Source organism: Pelophylax lessonae, assembly GCF_965119305.1.
Source record: "Pelophylax lessonae genome assembly, chromosome: 1".
NCBI classification, from domain to species: Eukaryota; Metazoa; Chordata; class Amphibia; order Anura; family Ranidae; genus Pelophylax; species Pelophylax lessonae.
The window spans coordinates 870,185,209-870,205,484 of record NC_138768.1 but is presented as its reverse complement, the minus strand read 5'-3'; the positions used below and the strand labels follow the sequence as shown (position 1 = coordinate 870,205,484).

The 20,276-nt window shown below is 44.3% G+C and overlaps 1 protein-coding gene across 1 annotated transcript in view; it reads left to right on the top strand.

Annotated features, from left to right (window-relative positions):
* DNAI1 (dynein axonemal intermediate chain 1) overlaps positions 1 to 20,276 on the top strand; it is a 259,805-nt gene that overhangs the window by 117,495 nt on the left and 122,034 nt on the right. The window contains exons 18-19 of the mRNA XM_082243034.1: positions 3,270 to 3,418; positions 19,558 to 19,657. Of these exons, the coding sequence (XP_082099160.1) occupies positions 3,270 to 3,418; positions 19,558 to 19,657 (249 nt within the window). The remainder of the gene's footprint in view (positions 1 to 3,269; positions 3,419 to 19,557; positions 19,658 to 20,276) is intronic.

The following is a 20,276-nucleotide window of genomic DNA, read 5'->3' as shown; positions in this document are numbered from 1 at the left end:
TAGCTGTCTCCGTGGCATCGTGGCCATGTCACTGCCCGGGCCCTGCATACCAGCTGATGCCGCACCGCCCGGAACCCCTGGATACGCTGCTGGCTTACCCTCCTATGGGCCGACTGCTCCAGCCAGATACGGGAGATTCCTCCAAGCCCTTCTCAGGCAGGAAAAGGGAAAGGACTCCACCGAGTTAGGTGGGGAGGGGGGGGGTGGCTAATAGATGTCAAGCACACTGCTGTATGGGAGGATGGGATCCTGGAACTCCTAGCGTGAGCTCTACATGCACGCCATGCATAGTCTCCTCCCCCCTTGTCACCTGTTCTGATGACATCTCAACATTTTTGATTTCCTATCACCCTCAGTCCCATGGTGTAACTATAGTCATAGCAGCCCTGGCAGCTACTATAGAGCCTAGAATGGGAGGGGGCCCCTAGAGAGTTTGTTGAGTGTGCATGTAATAACATAGATCCAGTATTGTATCACTAACCCTGATCCTCAGCTGTCATTGCTAGGAAAACTTTCTTGCTTTTTAGAATGACTAGATATATTTCCCTCACAGGGGCACGAAGGCTCGAAGACTGTAAAACGATCATTTGCTTATATGGTTGGAACTGCCAGGTGCTGAGTATGGGCATCTTATAAAAGCCCATGGGGATTCAGTGGCTGCACGGACACAGCTGCTCATCCTAATTTGACAGGCTTGCAAGTTCGGGTGAGCGAGCCTGAACACAAACAGTTTGTATTAGAATGAGTGGCTGTGTCTGTGCATCCCCATAGACTTATACTCACCGGCTACTTTATTAGGTACACCTGTTCAATTGCTTGGTAACACAAATTGCTAATCAGCCAATCACGTGAACACTACTCAATCCATTTAGGCATCTAGGCGTGGCGAAGACGACTTGCTAAAGTTCAAACCGAGCATCAGAATTGCGAAGAAAGGGGATTTAGGTGACTTTGAACGTAACATAGTTGTTGGTGCCAAATGAACTGGTCTGAGTATTTAAAAACTGCTCATCTACTGGGATTTTCACACACAACCATCTCTCGGGCTTACTGAAAATGGTCAGAAAAAGAGAAAATATACAGTGAGCGCGGGTTGTGTGGAGGAAAATGCCTTGTTGATGTTAGAGGAGAATGGGTAGACTGGTTCCAGATGCTAGAAAGGCAACAGTAACTCAAATAACCACTCGTTACAACCAAGGTATGCAGAATACCATTCTGAACGCACAACACATTGAACCTTGAAGCAGAGGGGTTACAGGAGCAGAAGACCACACTGGGTGCCACTCCTGTCAGCTAAGAACAGGAAAGTGAGGCTACAATTGGCACAGGCTCCCCAAAATTGGACAATAGAAGATTGGAAAAACATTGATAAATCTTGATTTCAGCTGTGACATTCAGATGGAAGGGTCAGAATTTGGCGCATGGATCCATCCTGCCTTGTATCACCGGTTCAGGCTGGTGGTGGTGGTGTAATGGTGTGGGGAATATTTTCTTGGCACACTTTGGACCCCTTAGTACCAACTGAGCATCGTTTAAATGCCACGGCCTACCTGAGTATTGTTGCTGACCATGTCCATTCCTTTATGACTACAGTGTCCCCATCTTCTGATGGCTCCTTCCAGCAGGATAATGCACCATGTCACAAAGCTTCAATCATCTCACCACTGGTTCTTCACAATGACAATGCGGTCACTGTCCTCCGATGGCCTCTTATTATTTATAATATTTATATTATAGCAAATTATTATTATTATTTTTTTTACTCTTTATTTATATAAATTTGCAAATTTATAGTCTCTTCCCTGTTAGTAAGATGACCTTTTATTTTATTTTTTCATTTTTTTAAGAATTCTCTTTTATTAGTTTTATAGAGAAGCAGAGTTACAAAACAGGGCCTTTTGGGCATACTCAGGTCTGGAATAGAATATAAAACAATAACAAAACAGACAACTGAAGAAGGTACAGTGTATCAACAACTATCTATCCTCAGATACACCAAAATAAATGAAAAGTGGGGCAAGCAGCCATCCTACTCAGTTCCTCAGGTCACTAAAAAGGATAGATACTGCCGTCGATTGTGACAATAACCGGGTGACACACCGTAAAGTCACTATTTAACTCAATGAAGGCCCAGCATAGGTTTAATTTGTATTGATTGAGTTAATCCATGGATCCCATAATTTACTGAATTTCTTGGATTACCGAAATTACCAGGGATTTCCAAAAATTCCGATTTGGCACCATAGTTGGTTTCCATTTTAGAATAATGGCCTTCCATGCAAAGAACAAGAGGAGAGTAAGATGATGTTTTAAGCATAAAAATAACGGGTTTACAAAAGAACGTTGGCATGTTTAGGGATGTGTAGGTCACCAAGACTACCCAGTAGACATTTTTTAGGCTAACAAATATTGGGGAGCTTCAAAGCAGTTGAGATGAAGTTGTCGGCCGACCAGAAATCATAACATAGTAGCAAATGTCAATAGAAAAAAAGCATCTGTTCCACCATGCCCAGGGAAGCAGAGGTAGGAAGCAAGTAAGCCCAGGTTATTTTATTTGGTAGGGGTGTAGAATAGCTGGTGAAAGGCTCAGTTGAATCACTCTGCCTTAGGATAAAACCATGAAGCCTTTTTAGCCGTGATTGTCAATTTATGAGCTAAAGGGGCCTCAAATGCGGCCCCTGACATTATCAAAGGGCTGCACCTAATTTTCAATATATATAATGCTTGAGAGGACTGATAGAAACTGCAGACCTATTAGAGGAAATGTTGACTGGGGATATGCTGCAGAGGACATTACGAAAGGGGGAAGATGTTACATGAGACTAGTAGAGATCAATGCTATTACCCTAATCCAGTGATGGCGAACCTTGGCACCCCAGATGTTTTGGAACTACATTTCCCATGATGCTCATGCACTCTGCAATGTACTTGAGCATCATGGGAAATGTAGTTCCAAAACATCTTGGGTGCCAAAGTTCGCCATCACTGCTAATCTATGTTCCCGCTATAGATTGCTGAGGGCTAAAAATCATATACCAAAGGGTTGTATTCAGCCCTCGAGCTACAGGTTGGGCACCAGGGCCTTATAGATATCTTCAAACTCCAACCAAGCCTGCTCTGTGGGTTGTATTTACTAAGTATGCCCTTTGGCTTTGGCCTTTGGTATCTGGAAGGGGAGACAAAGGGCGCATAGTTTTGGCAAATGAGTTTTGATCACTCTCTGTTTCCCATTTGTTGTTTATCTCATTGGACTGTGTTCTTTTTGGCAGTGCTCCAAGGCGTATTCCACCCAGTTCCTGGACACGTTTGATGCGCACAATATGGCGGTGGATGCAGTACGGTGGAACCCATTCCATCCCAAAGTTTTCATCACCTGCAGCTCGGACTGGACAGTGAAGATCTGGGAACATAACATCAAGTACGTACTACCAGGCTGGTATTTGGAACTCCAGTCTTGTCATAGCAAACCTTTATCAAGCGTTATGGCAGAAACTCACCTGCTTCTGTTCTGTAGCTACATAGTTAGTCAGGTTAAAAAAAGACCATCTGGCTCAACCAATAAAAAACAAAAAAACAGTAAAGGAAACCCAACTATACAATCCCATATTGTAACATGGGGGACCATTAGCTCAGTGGCACATGTGTTTTTTCAGTGATTCACTGTAGTCAGGACTGTGGTTTAACCACTTAAGCCCCGGAAGATTTTACCTCCTTCCTGACCAGGGCCTATTTTGCGATTCGGCACTGCGTGACTTTAACGGACAATTGCGCGGTCGTGCGACGATGTACCCAAACTAATTTGACGTCCTTTTTTTCCCACAAACAGAGCTTTCTTTTGGTGGTATTTGATCACCTGTGCGATTTTTTTTTTTTTTGATCATGCGCTATAAACAAAAAAAGAGCGACAATTTTGCAAAAATAACAATATTTTTCACATTTTTTTATATGAAATTCCCCCCCCAAAAAAATGTAAAAATCTAAATTTTTTAACATTTTCGGCCAATTTGTTTTATGCTACATATGTTTGGTAAAAAAAATCGCAAAAAGCGCATTTTGATTGGTTTGCGCAAAAATTATTGCGTTTACTAACAAAGGGAAAGATTTTTGTCATTTCTGTTGTTTTTTTTTTTTTTTTTTAACGCGTAATGGCGGCGATCTGCAATTTTTTTTTTTTTTGCGACATTGCGGTGGACAGATCGGACCCCTAACTGACATTTTTGACACTTTTGGGGTTACCAGTGACATTTCTACAGTAATCAGTGCTATACATATGCACTGTTACTGTAAAATTACACTGGCAGTGAAGGGGTTAACTTTTTTTTTTGAGAGGGAGGGGCTATGTGTGTCCCTAGGGGCGTGATTCTAACTGTTATTGGCTGTGGCTTGAGATGTATGAACAGTGATCAACGGTCCTACATAGTAGAACCGTATGATCAACATTGATCATCATTCATACACCGGGGAGAATGACAGGCGGCTTGTTTACATTAGCTGCCTGCCTTTCTCCCTCTCCACCGACGATCGCGAGTGACCGGCGGACGATCGGGTCTGCTGGTCACGCGCGCGGGGGGGTCCGTGACCACTCGGGAGCGTGCCTCCGGGGGCGCGCACTCGCTCCCTAGACCCTCACAGGCTAGCGACGTAGACCTACGTCACTCTGCCTGTGAGGGGCTGACCGCCGCAGTAAATAGTCATGCGGCGGTCGGCAAGTGGTTAAGGGCATGGCAGCCAATTTTTATCAAAACGGCATAAGTAAAGTCCATAACATAGGTTTCCCACGCAGGGGTTCTTCTCCAGTCAATATATCACAAACTGAAAATGCTAGCCCACCTGACTCTCTCACTTTTGCTCAGTTTTTCAATAGAAGTACCTCTACTCTTTTCGCTGGTCCCCAGACCATGAACTCCACGAAGCTGGCAGCTTCACTCTGGCCTTAGTCCTTAGGTCGTTACCTGTCTCTTGCAGACACACGTGCACTGGCTGCCACCTGCAGCCCCTGACTCCCAGAGAGTATTGGAGTTCTCCTGACTCCCCATGAACAGACCTCCTGTCTGTTGGATGAAGCAGTCTCCAACTGGGAGCCCTGAGGTCTTCCTAGACCCTCATTATAAGGGCTGTGAGCACCTGAGCACACACCCTGCTGGTCATCTACAAAACATGAACACAGAGTGGGAGATTCCATCCCTCCCAAGACACTATGAAATCTGCAAACTACAGAGCCCCATGCAGGTATACCAAAACCTGGAAAAAGCTGCAAAATCAGTCTTCTCCACTGCACATCTACGCTCTGTAGTCCCGCACAGAGCCAATGTGCACACTCTGCATCCTTTAAATCAGTGGTCCTCAACTCCGGTCCTCGGGGCCCACTAACAGGCCAGATTTTAAGTATTACCTTGGGGAGATGCAGACAAGAATACTGCAATCACTGAGCAGCAAATGAGATCACCTGTGATGTAATTTAGTTATCTTGCAAACCTGGCCTGTTAGTGGGTCCTGAGGACCGGAGTGTAATGTTCCGGTACCTTTGGTACCCTAAATTACACTTTCCACAAGTGTATGCGCCCTACCATTTACTTTTGGAAAGGTGCGCATACACCTTTAAGACTGGAGCTGTCATCACTCAGCGCCGGACTAGATGGCTATTTAAGGCGTCGGTTCTCACTCACATGTGTTCGTTCAAACACCCTTATCTGGATGCTAACCTTGCTTGAAGCTTCCATGCTTGCAAGCTTACTTCGCTGACGGAACCTCGCTGCGCTGATCCCTGTATCCCGCTACTGGATCATCCGCCTCTCCTGAACCACCCTTCGGCTGTATCGCTAATAGTGCTAAGTACCCCGCAGGGGAATTCTCTATAAACTTATACTAAGCTTACACTATCTAGCTCTGCATAGTAGAGACTGTTTATCACATCTGCATAAACTAGATTGCTAGCTCTTGAGACTACTGCTACTTTTCTGCACTGGGTTGATCTCTTTTGTATGTCCACCTGCTATTCTATAATCTGCTATCATACAACATTGCTAAACCTTCCTGCATCCATCTGCTACTGTCTCACCTTCAAGTGTCTATCACCTACCACCTCCACTCAACCTTCATCATTGTGTTACCACATGCATAAAGTCACTCTAAGAACCAAATATATATATAAAAACTTAGACACCAACTGTCAAGTCCAAATATCTTTGCGCTTTAGGAGGAGTCAGTCACTTGACTGCTATAGTATGGAAACACTGCTGCTACTTAAACAAATACTGGATAATATTTGGAAATACAAAAATGGAAAAGAAGTAGCGCATAAAATCACTATTAGATGACTTAAAGTGTAAAAAGCATGCTTGTCAAAGATACTGCTTGATAAACACTCAAAAACATGTAGAGAAAAGCAATGTCCTTAAAAGTCCATAAATCCAGGAGTGCGTGAAGTATATAAATGGATCACTATCCACCACCAGGTGTCACACCGATAGATAGCAGAAATGGCAACTCACCAGAAAACGATGCTCAAGTGTTCTCACACCAGAGCAAACTGAGCAGGGATACCATACAGATGTAGGGAATACACGCATGGAAGACCAGAGTCTCTTCACCACTGCCGCATAAAAGTATCCTTCACACACTTTCCTCAATGTAATGGTATTATGGAAAAAGAGAAGGGCTCCAAATAGTGAAGTACCATCAAAACACTTGCTTTATTAAAACATAAAAATTATGCACTCACATGTAAAAGCATATGGGTAGGCATTGAATATCATATCTCCGGTCAGAAAGGAAGCCTATCTCGTCCAGTGTACTGGGCTAACTCCACGCCAGCCCAGTCCCTTCCGGGTAGCTCCTCTGCCGTGTCCCGTGATGTCGGATGTGTCGTCAGGTCACGCCCCGACCGGTTTCGTCATGTCCGACTTCAACTGGAGGCGTGACCTGAACGACAACATCCGGCATCTAAATAGCCCTGCTGGAACGCTCTGCGTCCAATCGGCAATGAGGTAAGTAAACCGGAAGTGAACCAGCACCCCGCATTGCGGAACTTTCGACATAAATAACAACAATAGGGAAACCTGCCATATCATAAAGATTCACTTTGGCACTGAAATATAAATAACAATCCAGATGCTATAATATGGTGAAAAGGATAACATTGTTATTTCTTGGAGTTCTACCCCGTGCCGATATGGATCTGCAGAGCATTGCCAGTAACATTCTGCATAAAAAACAGGTAATCATGGTAAACATTAAAAATGCAACAACCATCTACATTGCACTAATCAGTACCCCCATAGTGAAGGTGCCAATGTAATGTCTATTAGAAATGATAAAAAGCATATAAAAAGCATATTGAAAAAGCACACCAATGGAATCCCAAATATAAATTGAGACAAATCAATCATACTCCAGTGCCATTATAGGAGTAAATGGAAAAGGCAAGATCATGAATCGCTAATATAGCAATTCAAGTCTAACTCTATATTTAACCCCGTCGGTGCGAGGGCCTGGGTGAGGAAAATCCACTTAGTCTCACATTTGGATAATTCCCTCACCCAATTTGACCCCCGCCACGACGGGGTAACTCTCTCAATGCCCCAGAAGTGGAGGCTTCTAGGATCCCTCTGGTGGAATTGGCGGAAATGTGCGGACACATTGTGGTCGCGATTTCCTTTCAAAATGTTGGTGATATGCTCACCTACTCTAACTTTTAGGGCCCGCTTAGTACGGCCAATATAAACTAAATTACAGGGACACATCATTCCATAGACCACATGTGTGGTGTCACAAGTAATTAAGCTTTTGATTTTGAAGGATTTATTAATAGCTCGAACCATGAAAGAGTCCCTCCTCCTGAAATTGGTCGGTGTAAATGAACAGGCTCTACATCTTCCACAGGTGAAAGACCCCTTCATGTTCGGGAAGAAGGAGACGTTGGGAGGGTCTAGTACTTTCTTTACAATTTGGTCACCAAAATTTGGGGCTCGCCTATATATAAACAATGGTTTAGCTGGTAAAGCTGAACATAATGTTCTATCCATCTGCAATATAGGCCAATGGTGTCTAAAGATTTCCTCTACCTTTTTGTAGTCGTTAGAAAAATCTGACAAGAAGCTCCATTGTTTAGGATCATCATCCAACCTAACAGGTTTAGCCGCAGGTCTTAATGGTCTGGGGGCATTGCCAATTCTGGTGATTTCTTTATTTAAGTTGGTCTCATCATAACCTTTGGCCATAAACCTATCCCTCAAAACTGCTGCTTGTTCCATGTAGTCATTTACAGAAGTGCAGTTCCGCCTGACTCGGGTGAACTGGCCCCTAGGAATATTCCTAAGCCAGTTAGGGTGGTGTCCACTTTGGATGGCCAAATAACTGTTCCTGTCTGTCATTTTGAAGTACACTTTCGTGGTTAATCTATTGCCTTCTCTTTTAATAGTGACATCCAGGAAATTAATTTCGTCAGGACTATGATGGAAATCCAACTTGATGTTATTGTGGTTGGTATTAAGGTGTTCCATAAAGGACACCAAATCCTCCTCTGCCCCTTGCCAGATGAAAATGATGTCATCAATAAAGCGCTTATATAGCCTGAGTTCATGCCGTACCTGGTTATAGACAAACTTGTCCTCCCACTCCGACATGAACAAATTTGCCAGGCTGGGGGCAAATTTGGCGCCCATGGCAACACCTGTTTTTTGACTGTAGAACCTACTTTGATGCCAAAAATAGTTATGGCTCAGACAAAAGTCTAACGCCCTACCAATGAATACTTTCTGTTCTCGAGGTAGATCCTCCCTCTGACTAAGTGCCCAATTTAAGGACAACAAAGCATCATCATGCTGGATGATGGTGTACAGGGACGACACATCGGCCGTCACAAGGAAGACCGGCGAGTCGTCCCCAAGTACCACACCATCCAGCATGAGAAGAAGATCCGTGGTATCCTTCAGAAAGGCTTTGGTTTGAACCACACTTTTCTGTAAAAATTGGTCCAAATATTGGCCCAGTCTAGCACTGACCGAACCAATCCCATTCACAATTGGGCGTGGAGGAGGGTTAGTTGCGTTCTTATGGACCTTAGGTAACGTGTATAGAATCGGGATCCGGCACACGCTCGGTGTTAGAAAGTTGCGTTCCTTCTTTGTCAGGACACCGTCCCTGAAACCCGATTCTACCAATCGTTTCAAATCATTTACAAAGTCACCAGTCGGGTCTTTTGATAATCTGGTGTAAGTTGTAGTGTCACTTAACATAGCTATGATTTGATCGTGATAGAATTGCTTGTCCATCACCACCACTCCTCCACCCTTGTCAGCTGGGCGGATGATAATCTCTTTACGAGATTCTAGCGACTCTAGGCCTTCCTGTATATGTTTATACTTCTTGGTTATTTCAAACCCAGGTTCCAAGGCCTGCAGGTCGCGTAGGACTAGATTTTTAAATACTTCCACACAGTGGTTGTTACTCACTGGTGGGTTAAAAGTGGATTTATTACGTAGACCACTATTTATCATCCTTCCATTATTCCTATTGCTGATTGATGTGATGGGGTTGTTTAGAAAGTGTTTTTTCAAATTCACTTTTCTAATATACTTATGTACATCAATATAGGTATTAAATTTATTGATGGGCTTTTTTGGAGCGCATTTAAGCCCTTGGTCCAAAATATGGAGTTCACATTTATTTAGAGTTACACTGCTAATGTTGAATATCCCCTCATTTACCAGTCTCTCCTTCTTTTTTTGGAGCTGTATCCTCCTTCCGGCCCGTACTCCTCTTCGGGGCCTGTGTTCTCTCGATACAGTTGTCTCTCCGGTTGTGAGTATTGGGTGTTGTATGGTCGACTCCGGCCCCTCCCCCTGCCCCGGCCTCGCCCCAAAAAAGGCTGTCTAGGTGGGTTCAGTGGAGTTTTGGGCCCAGTATCATCCATCACCCCATTAGATCTGTTGGCCAAGGCCTGATACTGGTTGTGGGTTAGAATCCCCGTTCCCTGGGAACCACCTCTAGTAGTACCCCTTTTATTTTTGTTTTTATTCCCCCTGTTCACACCCTTAATTGGAGGTCCTGTCCACTCCAACATGGGTCTAACAGGTATGTGTGACACACCTGTTTTAGGGCGTACAACTGGGGTCTGGACTGGGGTAGCAGGAGTTTGAGCAACTCCCAGTTCGTTCCCTGTGGCCTCCATAGGTTCTACTGTATTTGGGGCCTCCACGGGGAAGAACCCTGGTACCGTTGCTTGCCAACAAAAAACCTGACAGTTTTTAAAATCCTGTCGGTCCCTTGTAAATTTCTTTACTTTTTTGAGGTGTGTCTCTTTGTCAATTTTGTCTAGTTTAACCTTGGTGTTCGTGCTAAACTCCCTTACCTCAGGGGAATCATTTTTGGTTTCTATTTTAGTTTGTAGGTCATGGATCTTTTTGTTCAAAAGATCCATTTTCCTTTTCTTCCTATTTAGTACCAAAGCCTGTAGGTCCAGCCCCACTTGATGGAAGAAGTCATACCACTCTCGAGTGGACAGGTCGTCGTTCAATCCATCTTGTGGTGCTATATCCCATCTGAGACCCCGGCTGATAATCCCTTCTGCTATATAAGCCTCCAGGGTGGTGATATCCCACCACGCCCTCACCTGCTTCTCAAGAGTGAGAGACAGTGTTTTTAAGGTCACACTGATATCTTCATCCACTCTAAGAACCAGCTTGCTAATTGTGTGTATTTACTGGCTGAAATAAGACCTTCCACACATGATGAGTCATTGAGGTTGGGAATGGTGTCTCAGCATATCTCTTACATGACTGCTGACGTGGAACTATTTCTGCAGCTGAAAATCCACACCATATAAAAACGCAGGAGCGTTACAGAGTGAACGAACCTAAAAATGGATTCAGCAGAAATAGTTCCAGAAATAACCACTCAGGTGACACAATTAAAACAGCAAGTATCTGCGTTAATACACGCACTTGCTGAATTAAAAGAAGACAATCAGGCTCTGTCGCAGCAGGTAATTAGACTGACACAACTTACCTCTGCTCAGTCCCCTGAACCCAAGATAAATCCCCCTTTGGTATTTACAGGCGATCGCAAAAAATTTTGCGAATTTAAAAACGCATGTGAGTTACTTTTTTTGCTAAAACCTCGTACCTACCTTACTGATCACATTAAGGTTTGTACTATTATTTCTTACCTATCAAGCGATCCTCGAGCCTGGGCAGATTCTCTTTTTGAGAAAAACGACCAGCTTCTCAACTCCTATGCCTTGTTCCTGGCAGAGCTCACTAACCTATATGATGACCCCAATAGGCAGAGTACTGCTGATCTTCAGTTAAGATCCTTGAAACAAGGAAGGAGGCCTGTAGAAGACTTTGTCGCAGAATTCAAGAGATGGACCCTTGATTCAGAATGGAATGATGCATCTCTGAAAACCCAATTTAGGCTTGGCCTATCAGAAGCCGTTAAGGACGAGCTCGCCCGAGCGGATCTGCCAAAAACCCTGGATGCATTAATACAACTCAGTATTACCATAGATAGAAGACTACGAGAAAGAAAGGCTGAAAAGATGGGAATGCCATTATCCGTTTCCTCTCGGAGTCTGGCCGTTCCTATGGAGGTAGGAACCATACGCCCACCGCTATCAACTATGGAAAAAGCCAAAAGACGAAATGAAAATCTCTGCTTGTACTGTGCATCCCCGGATCACAAGATAAAGGTCTGTCCCCTAGTCAACAAAAAGAAGGGTGAGTGTTCACATGTCTCTCTAGGAGGATTGACAACTTCATTCACTAACCCCTACATTTCTGATTTTTTGACATTACAGTGGGACCAGAACAGGATTACTACTAAGGCCATGATTGACACAGGATCTTGTGGAAATTATATGGATATATGTTTTGCTGCTTTAAATAAAATTCCTATTATTTCTAAACTCAAACCTGTCTCAGTAAGTCTTATTACCGGTGTTCCGTTATCCTCTGGTCCGATCACCGATCAGACACAAGCACTTCTAGTCACTATTAACGAGTCTCATAGGGAAACTTCTACCTTCGATTTAATACCATCACCCCACTTTCCCATTGTGTTGGGACTTCCCTGGTTGCACACACACCAACCAACCATAGATTGGAAGAAACGGTCCTTGACCTTCCCTTCTTGTTATTGCGAGGAAACGTGTAACCTCCCGTTTTCCGGGAAGATTCTGTCTGTGGTGACAGATGAGATTGCACCACTATGTTATCAGGATCTTTCTGAGGTTGAGAAAAATGCTCAAGCATTACCTCCTCATCGAGACTATGATTGTAGCATTGATCTACTCCCAAATAGCAAATTGCCGTTCGGTCATGTTTATCCTCTTTCACAGGATGAACTTGCCCATCTCAAAACCTATTTGGATGAGAACTTGGAAAAAGGTTTTATTAGACCTTCCACTTCTTCCACAGCAGCAGGACTCTTTTTTGTTCGCAATAAATATTCAAGTCTCAGACCTATCATCGAATACAGGAAATTGAATGCTATCACAATAAAAGATCGCTATCCTCTACCGCTTATCCCTGAGCTCATTGAGCAGGTGCGTGGAGCTACCTATTTTTCAAAATTAGACCTGAAAGGAGCATACAATCTCATTCGAATCCGTGATGGAGACGAGTGGAAGACTGCATTCAGAACCAGATACGGATTGTTCGAATATCTTGTGATGCCATTCGGCCTATGCAATGCCCCTGCAGTTTTCCAACGATTTATAAACGATATTTTTAAAGACTTACTAGATGTCTGTGTTGTGGTATATCTGGACGATATACTTATATATTCACGGACCCTGTCTGAACACATAAGACATGTAAGACTTGTATTATCGAGATTGCTTGCACATAATCTTTATGTGAAGCTGAAGAAATGCTTGTTCCATAAAGATGAGGTACTCTTTCTAGGCTACATCATATCCAAAACAGGAATCGAGATGGACATAAGTAAAATATCCTGCATTCAGGATTGGCCTACACCAACTACACGCAAGGCGCTACAGCGATTCCTGGGATTTTCAAATTTCTACAGGAAGTTCATAAAAAACTTTTCTGCTGTTGTGAGACCCCTCACACAGCTCACTAGCATAAAAATACCATTTAAATGGTCAGAAGAAGCAAATAAGGCTTTCCACTTGTTAAAGACAAGGTTTACTTACGCTCCCATATTACGCCATCCAGACCCATCCCTCCAATACATTCTGGAGGTAGATGCGTCAAACCTGGCAGTAGGAGCAATACTCTCCCAACGACCTACCCCCACTTCACCACTTCATCCAGTCGCCTTTTTTTCTAAATCCCTGAGCAGTCCCGAGATAAATTACCCCGTGGGTGAGAAGGAACTGCTTGCTATAAAATTGGCTCTGGAGAATTGGCGACATTTACTCGAAGGCACCCAATTACCAATAATTATATACACGGACCATAAAAACCATCAATATCTTCAGACTAGCAAAACTCTCTCGCATCGACAGGTACGATGGTCACTATTCTTTCTAAGGTTTAACTTCCTAGTGACCTACACACCTGCAGATAAGAACAAAAAGGCGGATGCACTATCACGACTAACTGAAGAAAACTACTTTGAAATTCCTTCCGTTCCTATAATACCTCACAAACGCATTATTGGAGTTGTCCGTTCCTTGAAGGAAGAGGTTCTGCATGGTATAAGGTTGGATTCACCCCCACCACAACTAACTACCGATGCAGAAGGCTTCCTCTACTACAACGACAAACTTTACATACCACCTACCCTACGCACCAAGATCTTGGAATTATCGCATGATGTGCCTATGGCAGGACATATGGGTATGACAAAGACTTTCAATTTGATTTCTCGGCAATTCTGGTGGCCTGACATGAAAACATCTATACAAAAATTTGTCTCTTCATGCAATGTCTGTGCCAGGTCCAAAATTGACACTACGAGACCATCCGGTCTACTATGCAGTCTACCAATACCCCAAACTCCATGGGAGGTTCTGTCATTGGACTTCATCGTAGAATTGCCTCCTTCCAAAGGATTTAATACCATCTTGGTGTCAGTGGACCATCTGACAAAGATGGCACATTTCATTGCTATTCGCAGACTACCTTCGTCCAAACAAACGGCAGAACTCCTGATGAAACATGTCTTCAGATTACATGGTATCCCAAAAACTCTTTTGTCTGACCGTGGATCCCAATTTATTTCTAAATTCTGGCAAGAACTATGTCACATACTACGGATTGAGCGGAAGCTCACTTCTCCTTACCATCCGCAGACCAACGGACAGACTGAAAGAGTCAACCAATGCATCGAGCAGTATTTACGTTGTTACACTTCTTACCAACAGGATGATTGGTTGGATCTTCTCCCCCTGGCAGAATTTGCCTACAACAACGCAACTCACAGTACAACCAAGCAGAGTCCGTTCTACTTGAACTATGGGTTCCATCCCTCTATTCTCCCTCCACGCATCCTTCCTTCAAATAACCCAGTAGCCTCAGACTATCTTTCCCAAATAAAGGATTCTCTGGGTTTACTAAATACTACCATTGCACACGCTCACAGTCAACAAAAGAAGTACTATGATCTTCGTAGAAGACCTTCTCCACAGTATACTATCGGGGACCTCGTTTGGCTCTCAACAAAAAACTTGAGACTGAAGATCCCTAGCAAAAAGCTTGGACCTCTGTTCTTGGGACCTTTCCCAATCAAGAAACTTATTGGAAAAGCTGCAGTGCAGCTTACATTGCCAATGGACCTAAAAATCCATCCCATTTTCCATGTGTCGCTACTAAAACCCCATGTTCCGGACCAAGGAATAAGGCCTAATATTCCACCTCCCCCTCCTGTACAAGTTGAAGGTGGAGAAGAATACGAGATAAAAGAGATTCTGGATTCTCGTATCTACAGAAGAAGACTTCAGTACTTGGTTAGATGGAAGAACTATGGGCCCCAAGACGACACCTGGCTAAACACCTCTGACATACATGCCCCTAGATTAATCCGCAATTTTCATGCGAGATACCCAGACAAACCAGCTCCAGAGGCCTTCAGGAGCAGGCCTTAAGGGGGGGGGGTATTGTAATGTTCCGGTACCTTTGGTACCCTAAATTACACTTTCCACAAGTGTATGCGCCCTACCATTTACTTTTGGAAAGGTGCGCATACACCTTTAAAACTGGAGCTGTCATCACTCAGCGCCGGACTAGATGGCTATTTAAGGCGTCGGTTCTCACTCACATGTGTTCGTTCAAACACCCTTATCTGGATGCTAACCTTGCTTGAAGCTTCCATGCTTGCAAGCTTACTTCGCTGACGGAACCTTGCTGCGCTGATCCCTGTATCCCGCTACTGGATCATCCGCCTCTCCTGAACCACCCTTCGGCTGTATCGCTAATAGTGCTAAGTACCCCACAGGGGAATTCTCTATAAACTTATACTAAGCTTACACTATCTAGCTCTGCATAGTAGAGACTGTTTATCACATCTGCATAAACTAGATTGCTAGCTCTTGAGACTACTGCTACTTTTCTGCACTGGGTTGATCTCTTTTGTATGTCCACCTGCTATTCTATCATCTGCTATCATACAACATTGCTAAACCTTCCTGCATCCATCTGCTACTGTCTCACCTTCAGGTGTCTATCACCTACCACCTCCACTCAACCTTCATCATTGTGTTACCACATGCATAAAGTCACTCTAAGAACCAGCTTGCTAATTGTGTGTATTTACTGGCTGAAATAAGACCTTCCACACATGATGAGTCATTGAGGTTGGGAATGGTGTCTCAGCATATCTCTTACATGACTGCTGACGTGGAACTATTTCTGCAGCTGAAAATCCACACCATATAAAAACGCAGGAGCGTTACACAGAGTTTAGGACCACTGCTTTAAATGACCACTTTCACCGTGACAGAGTCTCCACCTGTCACAATATACACAAGCCTATACCCGCAGTTGATCCAGAGGAAGGCGAAAAAACCCCAGCAATGCATGATCCAATTTGCTACATCAGGGAAGAAAAATTCCTTCCTGATCCCCCTAGAGGCAATCAGATTTGGATCAGCTTTACCTATAAATATTAGTACCCATTTATATTATGTACACCCAGGAAAGAATCCAGGACTTTTTTAAGCAATCTACTGAGCTGGCCAGAACCACCTCTGGAGGGAGTCTATTCCACATTTTCACAGCTCTTACGGTGAAGAAACCTTTCCGTATTTGGAGACGAAATCTGTTTTCCTCCAGACGTAAAGAGTGCCCCCTGGTCCTCTGTGATGACCTTAAAGTAAATAACCCAACACCAAGTTCACTATATGGACCCCTTATGTATTTATACATGGTGATCATATCCCCCCTTAATCTCCTCTTCTCAGGAAAGAATAAATTCAGTTCCTCTAATCTTTCCTCATAGCTGAGCTCCTCCATGCCTCTTATCAGTTTGGTTGCCCTTCTCTGCACTTTCTCCAGTTCCAGTAGCAGTTGTGAAGGGCTATTCCAGCTGAATCCTAGCGAAATGGGAGAGTATTTTAATTCAGATCACATAATCAGTCACATTATTTTAATAAGCAATATATCACTTTATAACACAGCACCCAGGGCAAGAATCTCATCTAATATACAGTGCTAGGCCTAGAGCAGTAAGCAAATGGAGATTGGTAGGGATGTCACATTCCATGTTATGGGCTGACTGCCAGCTGGACAGTAAATGAGGGGAAATCTCTCTAAAGCTGGCCATTGATGGTTCTAATCATGGATTGGCAGGCTGAATTTAACAAAGTTGATTGATTGAAAGACAATCACTCTGTCTATGGGCTGCTTATGGCCACATTCACACATTTAGTGTTTTGTCATTGCATGTTAAAGCGCACAATTTCACATGCATGAAAAAAACCTGGGCACTTGTGTTGTTAAGCATTGCTAATAGTACCCCAGACACAGCCAAAACTGTATGCGTTTGTCACGCATGGAACGCAGCAAAGCGTGCGGTTAAAAAATGCACAAAGCTCGACACTCAAAATAGGACTTGAGCTACTTTGCTGAGTTTGTCACGTGTAGGGCAGCTCAGTGCAGTCAGTGGGCTAGCCCAGGGCTCAAATTTTCAAGTCCTCAGCTACTAGCCAGGCATTAGGAGTTACTTGCCACCAGTTGCCCCACCCTGCCCTGCCCCTTATTCCGCCCCTAAACACGCCCTCGTAAATCATCTCATGAAATGACAATGTTAAATATTTTATGGAGAAATAAGTTACAAAAATAAATATTATTAACTTTAACAATATTAACATAAAGCATATTTCATTGACTGTGTTAAAATTATGATAAATTATGATTGGCTACTATAGGCACTGTACACATCATTACTGCCTTGGTAAGTAAATATTTTAATACTATATTAAATATAGCATTAAAAAAATGTAAACCAATGAATAAAACTCACTGATTTAGGATTCAGATAGACTTGCTGCAGAGCACAGCACTGGACAGGGGAGCGGAAGCTGTCAAAGTTAACTTTACCCATTAACAAGCTGGTGATTGGTTTCTAGGCAGTCCGATCTACCAATCACCAGCTTGTTAATAGGAAAAGTAAACTTTGTCAGCTCCCGACCAACCCCCCCAAATCTAGTTATTTGCTTACTCCTGCTGTATGCCGGGCCCTGCTAAGAGAATGACAGGGGGCAGAGGCTGGGGGGAGAATCGGCTTCCATTCAGCCCCGCCTGCTAGCGGCACCCTGTCAGGGTGCCAGAAAACCAGACCACACGGGGATGCAGGTAAGCTAAAGCAGTTTATTGGAGCAAACAATAATAAACATACAGCAAGAGTGAGGAAGTGAGAGCAGGAACAAACCGGGGTCAAGTCCAGAAGCGGGTAGTCATCCAAGCCGGGGTAGAGTCCAGAAGCGGGTAGTCATCCAAGCCAGGGTCGAGTCCAGAAGCGGGTAGTCATCCAAGCCAGGGTCGAGTCCAGAAGCGGGTAGTCATCCAAGCCAGGGTTGAGTCCAGAAGCAGGTAGTCATCCAAGCCAGAGTCGAGTCCAGAAGTGGGTAATCATCCAAGCCAGGGTCGAGTCCAGAAGCAGGTAGTCATCCAAGCCAGGGTCGAGTCCAGAAGCAGGTAGTCATCCAAGCCAGAGTCGAGTCCAGAAGCGGGTAGTCATCCAAGCCAGGGTCGAGTCCAGAAGCGGGTAGTCATCCAAGCCAGAGTCGAGTCCAGAAGTGGGTAATCATCCAAGCCAGGGTCGAGTCCAGAAGCAGGTAGTCATCCAAGCCAGGGTCGAGTCCAGAAGCAGGTAGTCATCCAAGCCAGGGTCGAGTCCAGAAGCGGGTAGTCATCCAAGCCAGGGTCGAGTTCAGAAGCGGGTAGTCATCCAAGCCAGGGTTGAGTCCAGAAGCAGGTAGTCATCCAAGCCAGAGTCGAGTCCAGAAGTGGGTAATCATCCAAGCCAGGGTCGAGTCCAGAAGCAGGTAGTCATCCAAGCCAGGGTCGAGTCCAGAAGCAGGTAATCATCCAAGCCAGGGTCGAGTCCAGAAGCAGGTAAACATCCAAGCCAGGGTCGAGTCCAGAAGCGGGTAGTCATCCAAGCTGGGGTCGAGTCCAGAAGCAGGTCGTCTGCAGATGCCGGGTCGAGAGCCAGGAGAGTCGTCAGCCAAGCCAGGTCATACACGGAGGAACAGGGAGAACAGAAGGCTGCTAGCAGAGATGCACCTTGGAGCACAAACACAAGGGCAAGGACTGCAACCCATCAGGTGATAGATATAGTCAGCTGTGCAGCATCATCACTGTGCGACACCCAGGCAGCAGGCAAGCGATGATGCAATCAGAGTTTATAAGAGGCAACAGTCTGCACATGTCCAAGATGGCTGAGAGGGCAAGGTAAGACCTTAACACGCTCCCACCCTTTGCGGCTCCACACTCTCCCTCAGCTTATTTCCACTCGCCTAATGCGAGCAGGAGAGTGGAAATTTTGAGGGCTGGGCTTCTGATGTACAAATATGCACAAATGCTGTTTTGCATGCAGTGACAACACAAAATGTGATTGCAGCTTAACAGAGCCCCAAATAGCAGTAAAACCCCATCAGGAATTCTAATTCTTTTCTAATTTCTAGTTCTAATTATTTTTTTCATCCAAAACATAAAAAAATTACACAGCAGGAGCGACTGTCAAAATGAAGCAGCTCCTGTGTAAAATTACATTTGCACCTCAAATGCAGATCGCATACGCAGTGCATTTGCGAGCACCAGATCCACTCACCTGCTGCCGCCTCATCCCTCGCCTTGTTGTGTCACTGCTGCATCATCAGCTTTCCCATTAAAGTGAATGGGACTGTCTGTGAGTCAACAGCGGGTCAGAGGAGAAGACGCTGCAGGACAGAGATGACAGTTTACTCTTTAAAAAATATGATTTAAATTTGAGTGGATTTGAATCAAGCCTTTTTACTAGTGAATTAAATCCGGATTTAAATTGTGATTTCAATCAAATCCACCCTGTTGCTTATTATGTACTCTTCCTTTGTGCCTGCCAGTTAGTGCAGTTATATTACCGCTACTGACAACTGACTTCCTCCCCCAGGACTCCCATGTTTGTGTTTGACCTGAACTCTGCAGTGGGGGACGTAGCCTGGGCGCCATACTCCTCCACCATCTTCGCCGCCGTTACCACTGATGGCAAGGTAAGGTCACTACTTCTACACTGCTGATCTGTAATATTGTGATGACAGGCTGTTTGGGATCTGTACACTGAATGTTCATGCCGAGGGAAGGAATAGCAAATACAATCCCGCTGGTCTCCGCTCTATAGAGAAATGTAAAAATTATTCATGATTTCTTATTGTTTATAGAATCATTATTGAGCATGGAACACTCTAAAAAAGCCAAAATCTCTGTCTGTGTCCCCTGCTGGGGACATTCTCCCTAGATGATCAATGTTCTGCCCTGTGAAACACCAAATTGTCATAGAGTGTAAGCTCTTGTGACGGAAGGCGTATGTCGTGCATTGCGGTATATGTCAGAGCTATATAAAAGTATAATAATAATAGACATTGGAGTGTAAGCTCCTCTGGTACAGAGACTGATGTGACTGGCTCAGTGTTCTCTGTACAGCACTGCGGCATAGGTCAGAGCTATATAAATGTATAATAATAATAGTGTGTGACTGTGAAGGGACATTAGAGTGTAAGCTCCTCTGGTGCAGAGACTGATGTGACTGTGGGGGGACATTAGAGTGTAAGCTCCTCTGGTGCAGAGACTGATGTGACTGGCTCAGTGATCTCTGTGCAGCACTGCGGTATA